This window comes from Bombina bombina, chromosome 4, assembly GCF_027579735.1.
Source record: "Bombina bombina isolate aBomBom1 chromosome 4, aBomBom1.pri, whole genome shotgun sequence".
In the NCBI taxonomy this organism is placed as follows: domain Eukaryota; kingdom Metazoa; phylum Chordata; class Amphibia; order Anura; family Bombinatoridae; genus Bombina; species Bombina bombina.
Window position 1 is genome coordinate 770502640 of NC_069502.1, and position 22204 is coordinate 770524843.

The following is a 22204-nucleotide window of genomic DNA, read 5'->3' on the forward strand; positions in this document are numbered from 1 at the left end:
CCACTCCCCCGGATGAAGAGTCTGGCGACTCAAGAAATCCGCCTCCCAGTTCTCCACTCCCGGGATGTGGATTGCTGACAGGTGGCAAGAGTGAGACTCTGCCCAGCGAATTATCTTTGATACTTCCATCATTGCTAGGGAGCTTCTTGTCCCTCCCTGATGGTTGATGTAAGCTACAGTCGTGATGTTGTCCGACTGAAACCTGATGAACCCCCGAGTTATTAACTGGGGCCAAGCCAGAAGGGCATTGAGAACTGCTCTCAATTCCAGAATGTTTATTGGAAGGAGACTCTCCTCCTGATTCCATAGTCCCTGAGCCTTCAGAGAATTCCAGACAGCGCCCCAACCTAGTAGGCTGGCGTCTGTTGTTACAATTGTCCAGTCTGGCCTGCTGAATGGCATTCCCCTGGACAGGTGTGGCCGATGAAGCCACCATAGAAGAGAATTTCTGGTCTCTTGATTCAGATTCAGAGTAGGGGACAAATCTGAGTAATCCCCATTCCACTGACTTAGCATGCATAGTTGCAGCGGTCTGAGGTGTAGGCGTGCAAAAGGTACTATGTCCATTGCCGCTACCATTAAGCCGATCACCTCCATGCATTGAGCTACTGACGGGTGTTGAATGGAATGAAGGACGCGGCATGCATTTTGAAGTTTTGTTAACCTGTCTTCTGTCAGGTAAATCTTCATTTCTACAGAATCTATAAGAGTCCCCAAGAATGGAACTCTTGTGAGAGGAAAGAGAGAACTCTTCTTTTCGTTCACTTTCCATCCATGCGACCTTAGAAATGCCAGAACTAACTCTGTATGAGACTTGGCAGTTTGAAAGCTTGAAGCTTGTATTAGAATGTCGTCTAGGTACGGAGCTACCGAAATCCCTCGCGGTCTTAGTACCGCTAGAAGGGCACCCAGAACCTTTGTGAAGATTCTTGGAGCCGTAGCCAATCCGAATGGAAGAGCTACAAACTGGTAGTGCCTGTCTAAGAAGGCAAACCTTAGATACCGGTGATGATCTTTGTGGATCGGTATGTGAAGGTAAGCATCCTTTAAATCCACTGTGGTCATGTACTGACCCTCTTGGATCATGGGTAAAATAGTCCGAATAGTTTCCATTTTGAACGATGGAACTCTTAGGAATTTGTTTAGAGTCTTTAAATCTAAGATTGGCCTGAAAGTTTCCTCTTTTTTGGGAACCACAAACAGGTTTGAGTAGAACCCTTGTCCTTGTTCCGACCACGGAACCGGATGGATCACTCCCATTGTTAACAGATCTTGTACGCAGCGTAGAAACGCTTCTTTCTTTATCTGGTTTGTTGACAACCTTGACAGATGAAATCTCCCTCTTGGGGGAGATAATTTGAAGTCTAGAAGGTATCCCTGAGATATGATCTCTAGTGCCCAGGGATCCTGAACATCTCTTGCCCAGGCCTGGGCGAAGAGAGAGAGTCTGCCCCCTACTAGATCCGGTCCCGGATCGGGGGCTCTCGGTTCATGCTGTCTTTGGGGCAGCAGCAGGTTTCCTGGCCTGCTTGCTTTTGTTCCAGGACTGGTTAGGCTTCCAGCCTTGCCTGTAACGAGCAACAGCTCCTTCCTGTTTTGGTGCAGTGGAGGTTGATGCTGCTCCTGTTTTGAAATTCCGAAAGGGACGAAAATTAGACTGTCTAGCCTTAGCTTTGGCCTTGTCTTGAGGTAGGGCGTGGCCCTTACCTCCCGTAATGTCAGCGATAATTTCTTTCAAACCGGGCCCGAATAAGGACTGCCCCTTGAAAGGTATATTAAGTAATTTGGACTTAGAAGTAACATCAGCTGACCAGGATTTTAGCCACAGTGCCCTGCGTGCCTGTATGGCGAATCCTGAGTTCTTAGCCGTAAGTTTGGTTAAATGTACTACGGCCTCCGAAATGAAAGAATTAGCTAGTTTAAGGACTCTAAGCCTGTCCGTAATGTCGTCTAGCGTAGAGGAACTAAGGTTCTCTTCAAGCGACTCAATCCAAAATGCTGCCGCAGCCGTAATCGGCGCGATACATGCAAGGGGTTGTAATATAAAACCTTGTTGAACAAACATTTTCTTAAGGTAACCCTCTAATTTTTTATCCATTGGATCTGAGAAAGCACAGCTATCCTCCACCGGGATAGTGGTACGCTTAGCTAAAGTAGAAACTGCTCCCTCCACCTTGGGGACCGTTTGCCATAAGTCCCGAGTGGTGGCGTCTATTGGAAACATCTTTCTAAATATTGGAGGGGGTGAGAACGGCACACCGGGTCTATCCCACTCCTTAGTAACAATTTCAGTTAGTCTCTTAGGTATAGGAAAAACGTCAGTACTCGCCGGTACCGCAAAGTATTTATCCAACCTACACAGTTTCTCTGGTATTGCAACAGTGTTACAATCGTTGAGAGCTGCTAAGACCTCCCCTAGTAGTACACGGAGGTTCTCCAATTTAAATTTAAAATTTGAAATATCTGAGTCCAATCTGTTTGGATCAGAACCGTCACCCACAGAATGAAGCTCTCCGTCCTCATGCTCTGCGAGCTGTGACGCAGTATCAGACATGGCCCTAGCATTGTCAGCGCACTCTGTTCTCACCCCAGAGTGATCACGCTTGCCTCTTAGTTCAGGTAATTTAGACAAAACTTCAGTCATAACAGTAGCCATATCTTGTAATGTTATCTGTAATGGCCGCCCAGATGTACTAGGCGCCAAAATATCACGCACCTCCCGGGCGGGAGATGCAGGTACTGTCGCGTGAGGCGAGTTAGTCGGCATAACTCTCCCCTCGCTGTTTGGTGAAATTTGTTCACATTGTACAGATTGACTTTTATTTAAAGTAGCATCAATACAGTTAGTACATAAATTTCTATTGGGCTCCACCTTGGCATTGGAACAAATGACACAGATATCTTCCTCTGAGTCAGACATGTTTAACACACTAGCAAAAAACTTACAACTTGGTTATAATCTTTTTTAGCAAAAAACGTACTGTGCCTCAAAGAGGTACTAACGATTAAATGACAGTTGAAATAATGAACTGAAAAACAGTTATTGCATCAAATTTTAAAACAACACAACTTTTAGCAAAGGTCTGTTCCCATTAGTAAAAAACAACACTAATTAAATTTGTACATAAGAAAACAAAACAACGTTTTTTATACACAGTCACTATAAGAATTCTCACAGCTCCGCTGAGAGAATTTACCTCCCTTCAAAGAAGTTTGAAGACCCCTGAGATCTGTCAGAAATGAACCGGATCATGCAGGACATATAAAAGTAGCTGACTGGAATTTTTTGATGCGTAGCAAAGAGCGCCAAAAACGGCCCCTCCCTCTCCCACACAGCAGTGAAGAGAAACGAAACTGTCACAATTAAAGCAAAAAACTGCCAAGTGGAAAATAATGCCCAAACATTTATTCACACAGTACCTCAGCAATGTAAACGATTCTACATTCCAGCAAAAACGTTTAACATGAGAATAGTTATTAAAAGGATTAGTGACCTTAACACAGTAGTTCCGGTGAAATACCATCCCCAGAATACTGAAGTGTATACATACATGTCATTTTAACGGTATGGCAGGCTTTTCTCATCAATTCCATTCAGAAAATAAAAACTGCCACATACCTCAATGCAGATTCATCTGCCCGCTGTCCCCTGATCTGAAGCCATTACCTCCCTCAGATGGTCGAGAACAGCAATATGATCTTAACGACTCCGGTTAAAATCATAGTAAAAAATCTCTGTCAGATTCTTCCTCAAACTCTGCCAGAGAAGTAATAACACGCTCCGGTGCTATTTTAAAATAACAAACTTTTGATTGAAGTCATAAAAACTAAGTATAATCACCATAGTCCTCTCACACATCCTATCTAGTCGTTGGGTGCAAGAGAATGACTGGGACTGACGTAGAGGGGAGGAGCTATATGCAGCTCTGCTGGGTGAATCCTCTTGCATTTCCTGTTGGGGAGGAGTTATATCCCAGAAGTAATGATGACCCGTGGACTGATCACACATAACAGAAGAAAGAAAGATATTTTACCTCAAAAATTCCTCAGTAGCCACATCCCATTGTAAAGAAATTCTAAGCAGCAAATCAGTATGTCTGTCCTGGGACAGCGGAAGGAGCAAGCTTACGTGCACACATCTTATTTCCCTATTCAGTTTAAGGAAGTTTACTATGAAATCTCATGAGAGTTAAGGGAAATCTCATGAGATAACAGTAAAAGAGTTCATAACCTCAGCACTGTTGATGCTGATTGGCTGCTGTTCATTTCTTTGTTTTTTTTATTTTTTTTTACCTGCAGCTGGGCTGCAGCTGAGTATAACTTTTTACACAGAACTTACTCTGCAGAGCTGAGGAGAGTGTGAGGTAAAATATCTTCCTTTTTTACATAGAGATGATCAGGTGATATTTTCCTGTCAGCTTTGTACAGTTATACTGCATCAGTTTCAAGTGATTTAGCATATGAGTATTATGTCCCTTTAAGTCCCATAAAGTACACTCCTCTGGACAAGAATTCAGATCTTCCCTATCATATTTATTAGTTAGATATTTAGAGAAAATATGTTTGAAGAATATCAAGGTTCAATTATGCATTAACATTTAAAGAAAGAAAAAAAGAAGATTAAAAGGGACATTCCAGTCAAAATTAAAACACAGATTAATTATATATTTGAGTAGAAACATATTTGCAATATACAAGTGTTGGCAAAAATGTTTCTAGTAAAAGTTATCACTGTTTTAGTGTTTACATTTGTCTCAGCACATGCATGTGAAGCAGTTCACCAGCTTTTTAAACAATGTAGCTGCTCAGAGCGCCAGTAGGGCTTGTATCATGTCAGCAATTAACAAAATGAGTTATTACCAGATGGTAGAAGCACCTTAAGCTCTCTGAGCAAGTGCTGTGTATAAAATGCTGGTGCATGGTGCATACTTAAATACACTTTTGAAATAGCAATAGAAGCACTTTTGCTAATACATGTATAATATAAAAATGCTTCTATTATAAAATGAAATGCATCCATGTGATTTCCAATTGTGGCAGGAATATCCCTTTAAATATACAAAGTCCCTGGAAATGACATACCATTATTGAAGTCTTTATCTGCTGCTTTGAATTCATCATTTACATATCTCTCCAGCATGTTCCTGCAAAATTAAAAAAGAAGTTTCCAACAGAATAAACCGATTTATGACAGAGGTGCCCATACTTTAGTGCAGGGTTTCTCAACCACAGTCTCCAAGTACCCATAAAAGGCCAGATTTTCATGATGTCTTGACTAGAGCACAAGTGAAATAATCAGCTAATGCTTAGTAATCATGGTTACTTATCAGCTGATTATTTTACCTGTGTTCTGGAGTTGAGAAACACTGCTGTGGTGTAAGCCTACTTATTATTATTATTATCATCATCAGGTATTTGTAGAGCGCTAACAGATTGTTAAGTAATGTCTGTCAGTGTGATCTATGTATGTGTGTAATGTGCACTGAATGTTATCATGCCATTGTGCCAACTCAAATGAGGGCAAACCGATGCATAATATATTTGTGGAAAACATGTATACATCTGTTCTTAACCCTTTCAGGACTGGCCTAATTTGTCTACATCGGAACATTCTGATATAAACAAATTGAAATCACACAATTGTGCATGCAATTGCGAGATTTCAATGATGGGATCGGGTCGGGGGGCATGCCTATGAAGCTAGGCACCGCCTCCAGGCCAAAATCCCATTCAGGAAGCGCCGTTGGCTTCAGTACAGATTGTGATGTCATCAGTGGGTGGAGCTTGACAGCCATTTCATAGTGGCCAGAAAAAAATATTTATTTTAAAATAACTTTTTTTTACCATTCCTGCTACATGATATAGAAAAGACGCAGGAGGCTATTAGCAGCTTTATCTAAAGGTAAGACTTTAAGATGACTAAGGTGGACTGTCCCTTTAAAGTACTTTACATTTCTTGGTACTAGAAGCACTTAGATACTAGGGGTTCTGAGACCAAGAGAGGCACCATGGTTCACATGTGTGTTTGGATTACAAACATCATTTCAAACAATGACCACACTCAATTCCTATATTCTTCCTCCTTCTAGGGTCCTCCATTTCTAATCACTTGCAGTCAATTTGTCTTAGTCTTTTTTTTTTTTTTCTTACACCTGTCATTATTAGCGTATGAAGGGGAAGATAGAATTCATCAATTGAAACATGGTGGCAATTTGGCAAATACATATTACATATTCTATGACTCACATAAATTGCTACCAAGACTGAAGAAGAGTGGTTATGAACCCCTTAAAGGAACATGAAACCCAAAATGTTTTTTTCGTGATTTAGACCTCACTGCTTTTTAACATAAGAAACTAAGGATATTAAGAACAAAGATAATTTGATAAAAGAAGTAAAAAGTTATTTTAATCTGAATCATGAAAGAAAAAAATGGGGTTTCATGTCCCTTTATTAACCATGTGTAAAATTGTAGATCACTAATTAATCCAAACTTTGGGAAATGCTCAGATGTTTCCAGCTTATCTACAGAATTAAAAAAAAAAATACAAATACAATAATAATAATGAAGAAGAAAGAAATGCAAAATATGAAATGCAAAACAAAAACATTCTCATTCTTCAAAAATGTCTTTGCTCGTTTAGAAACAAAAGATGGGTAATAGTGCATATTATATGATTGGTTTACCTGTGAAAATGAGGGAAAAGATCAACGAAGAGAATCCTTAGCTCATCTTTACTGATTAAACCATTTCTATCCTGTTATAAAACAAATAGAAATAATTAATAGTAAATATTATAGCATATTCTTTACTTTTAAAGTTAGACCATTATGTTTTTAACATTCAGATTTGTATCACAAACTGATGCATATAAACATATCTAAGTATTTTTGTTATAAATTGCCTTCTTAATAGAATACTGAGAATAGAAAAAAAATGTAGGATTTAATGTGTATCTACTGTATACTGAGAGATAGAAAAGAGTGGGAGAAAGAGAAGTTGGTTGTCACCAAATATGGAGGGAGATGGGAGAATAGGCGAGTGAAAGGATTAAAATCAGGAGTTCCCATACTTTAAAGGGACATAATACTCATATGCTAAATCACTTGAAACTGATGCAGTATAACTGTAAAAAGCTGACAGGAAAATATCACCTGAGCATCTCTATGTAAAAAAGGAAGATGTTTTACCTCACAATCTCCTCAGCTCAGCAGAGTAAGTTCTGTGTAAAAAGTTATACTCAGCTGCAGCCCAGCTGCAGGTAAAAAAAAAATACAAAAATGAAGAAATGAACAGCAGCCAATCAGCATCAGCAGTGTTGAGGTCATGAACTCTTTTACTGTGATCTCATGAGATTTGACTTACTTAACTCTCATGAGATTTCATTGTAAACGAGGCTCATCCTTTCAGCTGTCCCAGGACATGCTGCTTAGAAATCCTTTACAATGGGAGGTGGCTACTGAGGAACTTTTGAGGTAAAATATCTTTCTTTTTTACATAGAGATGTTCAGGTGATATTTTCTAGTCAGCTTTTTACAGCTATACTTCATCACTTTCAAGTGTTTAAACATTTGGGTATTATGGCCCTTTAAAGGATATGAAACCCAAAATGTTTCTTTCATGATTCAGATAGAGCGTCCCATTTTAAACAGCTTTCTATTTTAGTACTATTATCATTTTTTCTTCATTCTCTTGGTATCTGTTGAAAAGCAGAGACGTAATGCTTAGGAGCCAGCCCATTTATGGAGCACTATTATATGACAGCTGTTTTGCAAGAATGTTATCCATTTGCAAGAGCACTATATAGCAGCACTATTTCCTGCCATGTAGTGATCCAGACACCTACCTAGGTATCTCTTCAACACAAAATATCACAGGAACGAAGCAAATTTGATAACAGAAGAAAATTGGAAACTTTTTTTTTTAAATAGTATGCTCTTTCTGAATCACACATTTTTGGAATTCATATCCCTTTAAGTGAGACCGGCTCTACTTTTTTATGAAGTTTGTCAGCATGATCTACTTATGTATGTCTAAAGTATAAAATAAAAATAAACGAAGTTGCGCACAATTTTTTTTTTTAAATTGCGGCCACTATACAGATACAGAGTGTGCAAAACATGTTGCATCTACATCACTTCAATAATCTGTCAAAGCTGATGATGTCAGATGCAAAGTACATCTGTGCAAATCTTGCACACGTGTTCCCAAACTAGGCAGCTCTCTGTGATGAGACTTTTATAACAAGCAAAATGAAGGGTTTGGAGAATAGGATTAAAGGGACACTGAACCCAAATTTTTTATTTTGTGATTCAGATAGAGCATGACATTTTAAGCAACTTTCTAATTTACTCCTATTATCAAATTTTCTTCATTCTCTTGCTATCTTTATTTGAAATGCAAGAATGTAAGTTTAGATGCCGGACCATTTTTGGTGAACAACCTGGGTTGTTCCTTGCTGATTGGTGGATAAATTAATCAACCAATAAAAATGTGCTGTCCAGAGTTCTGAACCATAAAAAACCTTAGATGTCTTCTTTTTCAAATAAAGATAGCAAGAAAACAAAGAAAATAAATGATAATAGGAGTAAATTAGAAAGTTGCTTAAAATGTCATGCTCTATCTGAATCACAAAAGAAAAAAATTGGGTTCAGTGTCCCTTTAAACATGAAATGGTGTGAAAAAGCTGCAATATTTGCAGTCAGAATGCATTTGACATTTAGCAAGGATTAAAACCTGCTGTACAAGAAACAAAAACTAAAATATTGGTTCCAAATGTTTTTACTCTGACTCCATGCTAGCAATACTGACTGAAAAGAAAAAGTAATATCATACAAGTCTTGTTAGCTGCTCGACAGCACTAATCTATCTACCTTTAGTGCACTCTTGGAACATCTGGTAACAATGCTGAAAAATTCTCCCATATTACTGGCTGCCTTTTCACACGCTACCCTAATAAATCAAACACCACACAGAAACGTTCCCCTTAACTATATTTTAACCCCTTTGAAGGAGGTGAAGACATAGAAATAAAAGGGTGTACTCTAGAACAGCGTTCTTAAAACTTTTTTTTCGCAAGACCCAGTGCCGTGATGCCACATAACTTTGTGACCCTATTTTTATGCTTAATCTGAATATTTCTGAGATAATATACAACAAGATAGCTGAAATATTTGAAAAAGTGACTAAAATGTGTTCGTACTTTATTCCTGATTGAAGTCAAACCTGAAAGTGTTGTAAAAGGTAATAACACACAAACACACTCACATTCAACACCCACCACCCACACTCTCTTACAACACCCACCACCCACACTCTCTTACAACACCCACCACCCACACTCTCTTACAACAACCACCACACACACTCTCCTACAACACACACACCACACACACTGTCCTACAACACACACACCACACACTCTCCTACAACACACACACATACTCTCCTACAACACACACACATACTCTCCTACAACACACACACATACTCTCCTACAACACACACACATACTCTCCTACAACACACACACTCCTACAACACACACACACTCTCCTACAACACCAACCACCCACACTCTCCTACAACACATACCCACAACCCACACTCTCCTACAAGCCACACACTCCTACACACCCACCACCCACACTCTCCTACAACACACACCACCCACGCTCTCCTACAACACACACCACCCACGCTCTCCTACAACACACACCACCCACGCTCTCCTACAACACACACCACCCACGCTCTCCTACAACACACACCACCCACACTCTCCTACAACACACACCACCCACACTCTCCTACAACACACACACACATACTCTCCTACAACACACACACACTCCTACAACACACACCACCCACGCTCTCCTACAACACACACCACCCACACGCTCTACTACAACACACACCACCCACGCTCTCCTACAACACACCACACACACACAAGTTGTGAAATAGTAAAAATGGCATTTGCGACCCAGAAATGGGTCCTGACCCGTAGTTTGAAGAATGCTGCTCTAGAACATTCATTTTATAAATTTAGCATTAGCTTTCATTATTACAGCATGTGTGTAAAAATAGAGTTACAATAATAATAAGTTATTTGCATACTGAAAGTTAACTCACCTTGTCATAAAAATCAAATTTTTTCTGTGCTTCAGCAATTTGTTTTGGAGATAACTCCTATAACAGGAACAAAAGTTATTTTTGTCAGATGCGATGTATCATACTAAAATACCGAGGTACATACGTACCACACAACTAATTAGGAGAGAAAACATTTTAAAAAATAAACAAATAAACTTTCAAACATGCATATTGCTTAGATTTTAACAGCTAGATAGGACTGAAAAAGGAAAATGCTAAAAGCTCAATGAAAAATAGAGCAACAGAAGAGTTAGATTTGAAAATGGAGAGATAGAAATAAGTGGTAGGTTTTTGCATGAGAACTAGTGCTGCATTTGTGAGCCAAAAAAAATAAATTATTTACAGCATTAAATTAACATTAAACACTTTGAGATGGCAATTTAAAATGATAAATCATCGTATATATATAAAAAATTATGCAATATACTTTATTTATTTTGTCCCTCTTTCCTGTAATTCCATTCTGAAATTGTGAGCTTTTCAGTTCCTGTTATAAATGGAAGAGCAGAACCACTGTTATATTCCACACAGCCATTGACTCTAGTGACCTATTTATAACTGCCTCTAATTGGCTACAGCAGAGAAGGTAACATAAGTTACAACATGGCAGCCCCCTTTGTTTTATAGACATTAAAACTTCACACTTATTTTGTCAATATTTAAAATGTAAAGACACATCTACATGTTATTCTCAGACTAATCTTTTCTTTGAATGCATCATATTATCTAGCATTTATTAAGTGTTTAATTTCCCTTTAACAGGTTCATAATTATAAAAAAAAAGGAAGTCAATTAATATTATGCAAAATAATAATTACCAAACGTTTGTGCATGATTAAAATTAGTTACTCCACATATTTTTTTTCCATTTCTGGTCACCATAAAACCAAATAAAGTGGATATTTAATTAATCTAAAGATTTCAATAAACCATACTGTAACCTTTAAAAAGGGACACAAAAAATCCTTTATATAGCCTTAGTATATAATCAGCATTAAAAACACTTGCAAATGTCTGCAAGCACAATACATTTTTTAAAGGCATTTAAAATGTAATTTTGTTGGCAATTTTACATTTGTTTACAGTCTAGAAACATGCCCTTTTATCCGACATATCTTACTCTAATAAGGACAATTAAAGGGATATGAAACCCATTTTTTAAATTCATGGTTCAGATAGAGCATGCAATTTTAAAGGGACACTGTACCCAAAAATTTTCTTTCGTGATTCAGATTGAGCATGAAATTTTAAGCAACTTTCTAATTTACTCCTACTATCAAATTTTCTTCATTCTCTTGGTATCTTTATTTGAAATGCAAAAATGTAAGTTTAGATGCCGGCCCATTTTTGGTGAACAACCTGGGTTGTCCTTGCTGATTGGTGGATACATTCATCCACCAATAAAAAAGTGCTGTCCAGAGTACTGAAACCAAAAAAAGCTTAGATACCTTCTTTTTCAAATAATGATAGCAAAAGAACGAAGAAAAATTGATAATAGGAGTAAATTAGAAAGTTGCTTAAAATTGCATGCTCTTTCTGAATTACAAAAGAAAAAATTTGGGTTCAGTGTCCCTTTAAGCAACTTTTTAATTTACACCTATTATAATTTTTTCTTTGTTCTCTGGGCATGCTTTATTAAATGAGCAGCAATGCACTACTGGTTGCTGACTGAACACGTGGATGAGCCAATGACAATCCATACAATTTTAAGAGACTTTTGATTTGACTATTCTACTATAAAATTAACTTAGTTCTTTTGGTATTCTTTATTGCAAAGCATACGTAGGTAGGCTCAGAAGCAGCAATGCACAACGGGGAAGTAGCTTCTGATTGGTGGCTATACAACATATGCCTCTGGTCATTGGTTCACCAGATGTGTTCAGCTATGTCCCGGTACCACATTACTGCTCTGGAAAGGGCCTTTACTATGTGTTTAACTCTTTTGCGGCAGTTAAAAAAAAAAAGTAGTTATATGTAAAATTGCAGCAATTACAATCCTCTAATAATGTATTTTAGCATTTTTCCTTTACTTCTATGTCCCTTTAAACTACAGGAAAAGGGAAACTACAGGAAATTGCATTGTTTTGTGTGTGCGGGGTGTTCTTACTATGCATAATTAGATGTTGTCCCTTTAATATAATTACATTTGTAAAAGCATTCAGGGCTTAAACATAAGACCCTGCGAACTGTGAAAGCTTTTATCAAAGCACAAGTTTGTTTTTTGTTGATTTTTTTTTTCCATTCTAAAATTTGACATAAAAAAAGCCATTTTCATCTCCAAAATGCATGGAAAATTCTGCAGTTCTAAGTAGCTCAGTATTATCTTAATCAAGTATTATGAAGAATATGCAGCACATAGTCCTTATGCAAACTCCTGCAGAATTTGAAACAAAATCTTTACCAAATAGATTATTTTTTTTTACTCATGGGATCTGCAAGTTAATAAAGAGCCAAACATATAGATTAGAAAGAAAAAAACAAACAGAATAGACCCATGTACCTTAGGAACAGAGACAGGTTTATCATTCTGCTAGAGGAAGAAATCAAAAGAAAATTAAACAGTCCAATGAAGGGATAAAAACAAAAACAAACATATAACAATGATAAACAATAATCCAAACACAACTCTACATAGTCACAAATAATCCCTGTAGTTATAAAAGCTTCAAGTGCTCCCTAAAGACTCTACTGTTCAGGGATGCATACAACCTACGCTAACCTTTCTTTATACCAGTTCCTCTCCTCCATTGCTATCCCTTGAACCCCCCTAGCATGTAAGCTTAAGAGTCCAGCTGTTTGTTGATCACCTTCTCAAGAGCTGACTACAACAGTGCAACTCTTGGCAGGGCCCTCTACCCATTTGATCCCTATAACTGTTTTTTTGTACTCCACCTTTGTTAATAGCGGTGCGGAATCTGTTGGCGCTCTACAAATAACCAATAATAATAATAATAGAAGGAAAACAATGAAATTGCAGCAGTTCTACTTTACACCAACAGGGGGAGCAGGAATTAGTTCATTATAGGGCTGAAAACGCAAGATTTTTTCATGTCCCTTGAAGCAGAAAGTTATTTTAGTGCCAAAATAAACCCCTGATCAAATATTAGTACTCAGAATCTGGTATTATAGTGGTACAATCCCAGCATACTTATAACATACCTCCCAACATGTGCGTGGGGCTAAGGGAAATTCTGTAAAGAGGGACATATGGCTGTCTCAAAGGAACAGAATCAAAATCAGGGACGGTCCCTATCAAATAATATAATGATATATGTTAACCCCTTAAAGACCAACGACGTACAGGGTACATCGTACAAAAAACAGTTGTTAACGACCAACGACGTACCCTGTACGTCGTCAGGGGATTCAAGCAATGGAAGACACTTTCATGTTATTGCAGTGATGCCTCGATATTGAGAGAGAGACACTCTGTGGCCCTCTTTGCATTGGCCAGCGATGGTGCCGATCGTTGGTGGGTGGGAGCAGCAGAAGGGAGGCGGCCATCGCTGGTGGATATCCAGCAGAGGGGGGCGTGATCACGTGCGGGAAGCTTGCGCGGGCGCGCGCACAAGCACGTGGGAACCCTACACTATGGAACTAATTGTTAAGGGAAGGAGGGATAGAGGAGGGGGGGGGGGGGATTGTATCTAAGGGATCGAGGAGGTGGTGGTGGTAGGTCATTGAGCGGGGGCAGCTACACTACAGAAAAATACTTTTTTTATTGAAAAAACAAAACTAACTGTACTGCAAACTGGGTATTGTAAATAATTTCAGTGAGAAACCTAAAGTTTGTGAAAAAGTGAACAAATTTTATTTTATCGCATTTGGCGGTGAAATAGTGGCATGAAATATAACAAAATGGGCCTAGATCAATACTTTGGGATGTCTTCTAAAAAAAAATATATACATGTCAAGTAATATTTGGGGATTCCTGACAGATATCAGTATTACAATGTTACTATCGCTAATTTTGAGGGGAAAAAAAGGTTTGGAAATAGCAAAGTGCTACTTGTATTTATTGCCCTATAACTTGAAAAAAAAAAGCAAATAACATGTAAACATTGGGTATTTCTAAACTCAGGACAAAATTTAGAAACTATTTAGCATGGTTGTTTTTTGGTGGATGTAGATGTATAACAGATTTTGGGGGCCAAAGTTAGAAAAAGTGTGGGGTTTTTTCAATTTTTTCATCCTATTTTATAATTTTTTTTATAGTAAATTATAAGATATGATGAAAATAATGGTATCTTTAAAAAGTCCATTTAATGGCGAGAAAAACAATATATAATATGTGTGGGTACAGTAAATGAGTAAGAGGAAAATTTCAGCTAAACACAAACACTGCAGAAATGTAAAAATAGCCCTGGTCTTTAAAAGGGACACTGAACCCAAATTTTTTCTTTCGTGATTCAGATAGAGCATGCAATTTTAAGTTGCTCTAAGGATAAAAAGGGACTTTTTGAAGAAAATACTTGAAATGTCAAATTTGATGAATTAAAGTGCCCTTGTTTTTTATAGGATTATTAAAAACTGGGCACTTTAAATTGGCATGCTCTATCTGAATCACGAAAGAAAAAATTTGGGTTCAGTGTCCTTTTAAGAACTTTGTTTTTTTTTATACTGTGTCTGTTAAGCCCCAAGGTATGAGTGCATGGTGTAAGTTTCAGGGGTTTTTTTGTTTCTTTTTTGGGGGAGAGGCTAAAAAACAAACATTAACTGGTAATTTCAAAGTGTGTTTAAACAGTATGCTGTCCCTTTAAATTAGTCTTGATCCTGCAGAGATGAAAGACATAAGGCAAGACTAAGTATATATATGTATGTATATATATATATATATATATATATATATATATATATATATATATATATATATATATATATATATATATATATATATATATATATATATATATATATATATATATGTATGTATATATATATATATATATATATATATATATATATATATATATATATATATATATATATATATATATATATATATATATATATAATCCTGAAGAAAAAGCGCACTCCAAAGGACTTACTATAGCTTCCACTTTAATGTGTTAACGTTTTTGAGCCTTAGCAGCTCGTCCTCAGACAGACAGAAATTGAACCAACATTCAATTTCTGTCTGTCTGAGGACGAGCTGCTAAGGCTCAAAAACGTTAACACATTAAAGTGGAAGCTATAGTAAGTCCTTTGGAGTGTGCTTTTTCTTCAAGATTGTGCATTTTGTTTGCTGCACCCAAGGCTTTTATATATATATATATATATATATATATATATATATATATATATATATATATATATATATATATATATATATATATATATATATATATATATATATATATATATATATATATATATATTCTACTCTTTTACCAAACTTAATTTGTTTTGATTTTTTTGCTGGTGAAAGAAATCACTGCGTAAATTATTTCTTATATACTAAATGTGCATTACTTAGGCCTATAGATTTTATTTGCTTTATATTATTTTTTTTTCCCAATTCCTATTACTACCAGAGAGGACGAGAATAAGAATGTATTGAACTTAAAACAAAATAGGCAACAAGATAATGCTTTTAAGCAGTAGAATGTATGGTCCATCTAAAATCTGTTAAATTAGACATTTACACTTATACACAAAAAAAAATAAAAAAAAATAAAGAGATAAAGAAATAAAAAGGTTAAAGAAAAATCCTTACTTCGCCTCCACTTATTAGTTTGTCCTTTAAACGCCATTTTTTCACTAATTCAAGTAGCAAAGGACCATTTTTAGCACCTTCTGATTCCATTATTCCAAGGTCTCTTGCTAAATGACTTCGATCATCAGGTACATTTCCCTGTTTATACATAAAAATAAAATCCAAAAAAATAAGAGAGTTAAAAAAAGGACAGGGAAGTCAAAATTAAATGTTTATAATTTAGATAGAATGTGCAATTTATTTAAATTTACCATTGCAGTGGTTTCAATGTTTGAAACAAGTTTTACAGATTGTGCTTAAAGGGCCATGATACCCAAATGTTGAAGCACTTAGAAGTGATGCAGTATAGCTGTAAAAAGCTGACTAGACAATATCACCTGAACATCTCTATGTAAAAAAGGAAGATATTTACCTCAAAAGTTCCTAAGTATTCACACCAGACAGTAAAAGGACTTTAGTCCCAGGACTTCCAAGGGAATGTGCATCTGGCATGTGCAGGCACAGTCATGTTATTTTCTTATCCACTTTAAGGAAGTTTACTGTGAAATCTCATGAGATCACAGCAAAGCAATACAAGATCCTAGCACTGCTGATGCTGATTGGCTATTGTGTTTTGTTTCAGCTGCTCTAACTTACTCTGGTGAGCTTAAGGAATTGTGAGGTAAAATATATTTTTTTACATAGAGATGCTCAGGTGATATTATTTTGTCAGCTTTTTACAGTTATGCTGCATCACTTGAGTATTATATCCCTTTAAGATGTGTGCATGTTCCTGAGCATGACTCTGTATGCACTCATGGTGTGAGCTAAAAGAGGTAAATTTAAAAACAGACTTCTACATCCCTACAGCTTTCATGAAAAAAAAAGAACTCAGTTACATTGATACGTTAGACTTGGGTTATCTTCAACATTTTATCTCCAAGGTGCTTTATAGTATACTAATAACAGTTAAACGTGTCATTTTGCCTGCATATACTTTTATGGCTGCAGAGAATATACAAGTAGTTTTCAATTTGATTACGTAACATTATTTAGGGTCAGAACACACAAATCCTACATACATAATATTATGTTTATATTATTTTCATAAATAAGTGGATCTGGTACTGAGGAAATAAGCATAATAGTTGTAAAAGTAAAAAATAAAAAAGAGAGAGAGAGAGAGAGAGAGAGAGAGAGAGAGAGAGAGAACACACAATATACACTAGACTATTTATACATTTTGTTTTCAGTTTTTCTTAACTCTTTTGACTTAAACTTTAAGTTAAAATGAACTTACTAAGCATGATTCAGGTTGAAATACTGCCAACGTAAAGTCAAGATTAAAAAACTGAAGAAATTCCGTAAAAAGGCCGGCTACTAAACGACCTAAAAAAACAAAACAAAAACAAACATTATTTTAAAAAATATATATAAAAAAAAAAGAAAGCATTAAAAGGAAAATGTATGTATTTAGCCACTGTACTATATTCATACACAAATGAACAGCTACACAAAAAACCATGACAGAAAATTATACAGAAACAAGCAAAGTCACAAAATATTTTGTATTAATTATTCACCTTATTTATGATAGTTAATTAAATACATAGGCAATCAGAACAACTACTCTAATAATAAGTGTTTCTTTTGCTAAATAATGTCACTTTGAGAGCAACACATGCAAGTTAAAAAAAAAAAAGCCGGGGGCGGAGCTAACAGCCGACCAAGATGGCTGCGTACCCTGGGAGCTCCTCTAACGGAACGCAATCTAACCTGATTTAAAGCCACAAATGCATTCCTGACACCTTACATCTAAGATAGACCAGTTGCAGGTGGCTTTTTGGAGGTGGAGTTTCAGCTCAAAATTTAGTGTCTAACCAGCACGGAGAAACACTGCAACACTGCGGCCTATCCCAATACTACGCAGGAATTGTCTCAGCAATGCCGTCTTGCAATATCATGGCAGTCAAGCAAGAATCTTAAGGGCACGCAATTGAGCTCCAATATGACCGCGGTAAAGAGCTTGGGGACAAAGGAGGTACACAGACATAAGGGGTAAGACAACGCCTCACTCACAACATACATACTTCAATGAAGAACCCCAACACTACCACCTTGCACTACCACAGAAGCTTGGCACATGACAGAAGGGTCCGTGATTGCGACACAGAACACTACTATAACAGAGGCTGGCTGCCACAGGGGTTACACCGCACACTCACCCGCTATTTGCCACGGTTTGGGGCTTGTGCATTGAGTATGGCTGTAGACATACAGCTAACATAAGTTTTGACTGCCATGCTACAATCGTAACTGTATGATGCTGACCTTGCCTCTAATCAGTACATTAAAATAAAGCAGAGCAAATGGGTGACAGCGGAGGAGGCCTGCACATGCACAGCGCCCCAGTATCAGGTCACCAAGTGTCGGTAATAGGGAATGAGACAACTATTTTTGGGGTAAGATATGTACCTTTCCACCATGTTGCTGTCTCCTGGACTTTTTAGGATTTTACCATTTCTTCAAATGTTTACGATATCCCTTAACGAGCCTACGATGATTTTCATGTGCTTAATGTTTGACCCTGGGGCGAGGTCAAAGTTTGGAGAGTGCTACTGTAAGCGGTGTTGTATCGCTGGGGATCGAGGTACACAATATCGATGGGGACATTCCTACCTTCATATTTAAAAGCCCATCCCCAAGAAGTGCCCACGATATGCTCTGAACTGAAGATGTTGTTTTTGGGATCAGTTTGGCATTATCAGTTTGGCATTATATTCAACGGCAGCATGTCCATTTCTTGCTACACAGCAATCCCTCTATACTCCTTTATGCAAGCAAGAATGTCCTATGAAAGCCGACCAGACTTTTTGCAACAGATCAGGGATTGGTTAAAAAAATCTGCCAGAGATACCATCTCTCTCCCAGGTCTATCTATTAGAGTGTTTGATAATATCTAGTTACATAAAGTCTAGCGCTTGACAATATGATGGACTTACAACAGAACCCAATTCTAGCACAGGATTGTATCTCTAAGGATATTTTAGATCTTGCTGCCTGGTGAATTCGCTCTAGCTTACTAGGCATGCATGCTTGTCTATATGCACAAACGTTTAGCAAATGTTTCTGGGTTTTATAGGTCTGAATAGAGAGTTCTTTATACTATACACTCCTTATAAATCTTCCATAAATTCAGTTGGAAGATATATTTAGACTCATAGATATCTTACCGTTTAATAGTTCAGTATAGAAAATAATACCTTTACCGGAGACAATCTCACAGCTCTTATAGCCAGAGAGTGAATATATATATTTATATATACCATGGATTTTAGGTTGGCTTTTATGTATAGAAATAATATTTAATAACGCATATATAGTTTACAGTGCAGTAAATATAGAATTATATTGGGCCATTTGTTATTCTATGTTTAAATGGACATGCCTCATCACCAATTAATGGTATCTCAATTTAACCATTGCTTTTCCTTATTGCTAATTGTTTCTATGGGATCCCTATTCTGATAATTTGCTGTTAGAAAAAGTATTTGTTGTTATGCATATGATACTACTATATGGTCCAAACCTGCACATACAACAAGAGACGTCATATGTGGGATCTTTAGTTCAGTCTATTGTTATATTCTAGTCAAAGTTTAGTTATGCTAGTTACCTATGAACATATACGTTCACTATACAACCGTAGATTATTGTACTACCCTCCTTAACATTTATGAAACCTCCATAGTAGGTTTACTTCCAGGATGTCACTGTACATAGCTTCATGGCATAAATTCTTCAAAGTGTTAAAGTGTAGCACAATTATATTTTGCTATTTGTATACTCTTATGCAGTGTAGGTTTTCGGGGTGCTAAGTTTGGGCACCAGCATCTAAAGACCCACTTTGGCTTTCCATTAGATGCAGTTCTCTATGTGTGCTAAGTTCAGTGTGTACTAGGTTCAGTGTATGTTGGGCACTGTTTGTGCTAGGTCCAGTGTATGCTAGGTATTGGTTATGGTAGGGTATTGCATGTGCTAGGTACAGTGTGTGCCAGGTACAGTGTGTGCTAGGTAAGGCGCGTGTGCTAGGTACAGTGTGTATGTTGGGTACGGGGTGTGTGCCAGGTACGGGGCGTGTGCATCTCTTTAGTCTCGGGAAATTTTTGTTACCTGCACTTTAAGGAAGTAACACTCTAGACATCCAGTTATTTTTGGAGTGTCTGTCCACCCTAAGATAAGTTAACGTAGATTGGAAGGTCACTAGAGGAGTGACCTTCCAATCTACGTTAACTTATCTTTCATGCTCCTATGTCTCACTGTTTTAGCTTATATTACTGGAATATTGAGAGATTGCCATGATATTATGTACCACTGGAATATATTCTTCTCCTCCTGAAGTACAAAAGCCCTTGATCTAAGCGCCTCTAGCTACTCCTCCCTCATATGATACCTTGTGGTTGTCCGTCAGCTATAGATTTGTTCTATACTGTTCCTAAGCATTTGTCTTCTACAACTAGCAGTGACACTTCCTAATAGTCTTGCCTTTTCTTTAAAGCAATCACTTACTCCTTTTGTTGACTAGTATGTCTGCAGAACCTGCTCCTCAATATATGCGATCAAATTCATTAATATAACGCGTTCTGACTTTGCTCCTAGGAGCACTACATTTAATTTATACACATCACCTCCCCCCCCCCATACTCAGAGCCCGCATCAGGGTTCAATCTAGGTGAACTATTTTCACCACAAATATTTGCAATTTACTTATGACATATCAATGTTTTGATAGTAATTGTATCTGTACCTGCGTGCCTGATCCTTTTGTTTGTGTCTGTTTGAACAGGGGACCTGTGTGTCCCCAAGTGCTACTTTTAATTTTAAAACCAAATAAAAAAAAAAAAAAAAAAAGCCACCAGATTATGCCGTTTTGCATACTAAAGGAAATGGCAATGAATAAAAACAATTGTGACAAAAACTAAGACCAGTATTAAGACAAACCTAAGCTACAAATTTAAAAAATAAAAAAAAATCTGGAGATAAAGCAACAAGCAGAGGTGTATTTAAAGGGACAGTATACTATAAAATTGTTGTTCCCTTAATGCGTTTCCAATTACTTTTTTTACCAGCTGCAGAGTATAATGTATGAGATTAGCTTTTTAAGGTTTATTTGTGTCTATGAATTAGCTGATGTTTTGAAGCCACAACCTAATAAAATGGGTTGAGCTTGTAGGTATAATCAGATCTCATTACTTTATCACATTGGCCCATATTTATCAAGCTCCGTACTGAGCTTGAAGGGCCGTGTTTCTGGCGAGTCTTCAGACACAAAGACCGCTGCTCCATAACCTGTCCGTCTGCTCTGAGCAGGTGGACAGACATCGCCGGAAATCAACCCGATCGAGTACGATCGGGTTGATTGACAACCCCCCTGCTGGCGGCCGCGAGTCTGCAGGGGGCGGCGTTGCACCAGCAGCTCTTGTGAGCTGCTGGTGCAATGCTGAATACGGAGAGCGTATTGCTCGCCGTATTCAGCGAGGTCTGGCGGACCTGATCCGCAGTGTCGGATCAGGTCCGCCAGACCTTGATAAATAGAGCCCTATGTGTACATTTACCTGCTTCTTTATCTTATATCTGTCCTTAAACCAATCACCAATACTTGGAGAGTCCAATGGAAAATTAACATTTTATTACCTTATATTTTCTGTACCCCACTGGGAGTGTCATTTCTTCTACTGGCTGTGTTTACACAGCTTGGCCTTAAGGCCAAAAACTTTCAGGATAGGTGGGGATACCACAGGCTAAATCAGATATTTAAAATACCAATATACGGGTAATAAAAATACTTGAAAACAATTTAATGCACTCCAGCAGGTAAAGTCGATCATTGGGAACACATTAATGGGGAGAAAATGTTTGAGTAAAGTAACCCCTTTAATCTTTGTGCTGCTCCAGGCACTGGAAAAATCTGCTGCCCCCAAATTTTACCACTGCCAAACTTTTTAGATCATATTTGTAGCAATGGAAATGATAAATACATGGAGTGATCATGTACCCACATTAAACAACTTTGGATGATTAAATAGAAGTAAAATTGAAGGGGCATAAAACAGTGCTTTGGTTAACAAACATTAAGGGCAAGATTACAAGTGGAGCGCAAAATATTGCTTTCGCAAGGGCGATATTTGCGCTCCACTTAGTAATAGCAGCGCACGCAAATGTACGCTGGTATTACAAGTTAACCGCAATGCAAACGTGACCTCGCATTGCACTCACGAGAGCATGCTTCCATAGGCTACAAGGGGGCCTCGTTCTCAAGCCGTACACAGTGAAGGGGGTAAGTTGCACAA

General features: G+C 37.4%; 1 protein-coding gene across 5 annotated transcripts in view; it reads right to left on the reverse strand.

Moving 5' to 3' along the window:
• Positions 1 to 22204, reverse strand: part of CEP43 (centrosomal protein 43) — a 93064-nt gene that overhangs the window by 64675 nt on the left and 6185 nt on the right. For 3 of the 5 annotated variants that reach the window (XM_053711108.1, XM_053711106.1, XM_053711104.1), the window contains exons 5-10: positions 17155 to 17243; positions 15876 to 16013; positions 12660 to 12689; positions 10139 to 10195; positions 6688 to 6758; positions 5083 to 5144 (exon numbers count right to left, since the gene is read on the reverse strand). In XM_053711108.1, the coding sequence (XP_053567083.1) occupies positions 5083 to 5144; positions 6688 to 6758; positions 10139 to 10195; positions 12660 to 12689; positions 15876 to 16013; positions 17155 to 17243 (447 nt within the window). The remainder of the gene's footprint in view (positions 1 to 5082; positions 5145 to 6687; positions 6759 to 10138; positions 10196 to 12659; positions 12690 to 15875; positions 16014 to 17154; positions 17244 to 22204) is intronic. The other 2 variants (XM_053711105.1, XM_053711107.1) reach the window with 2 other exon arrangements.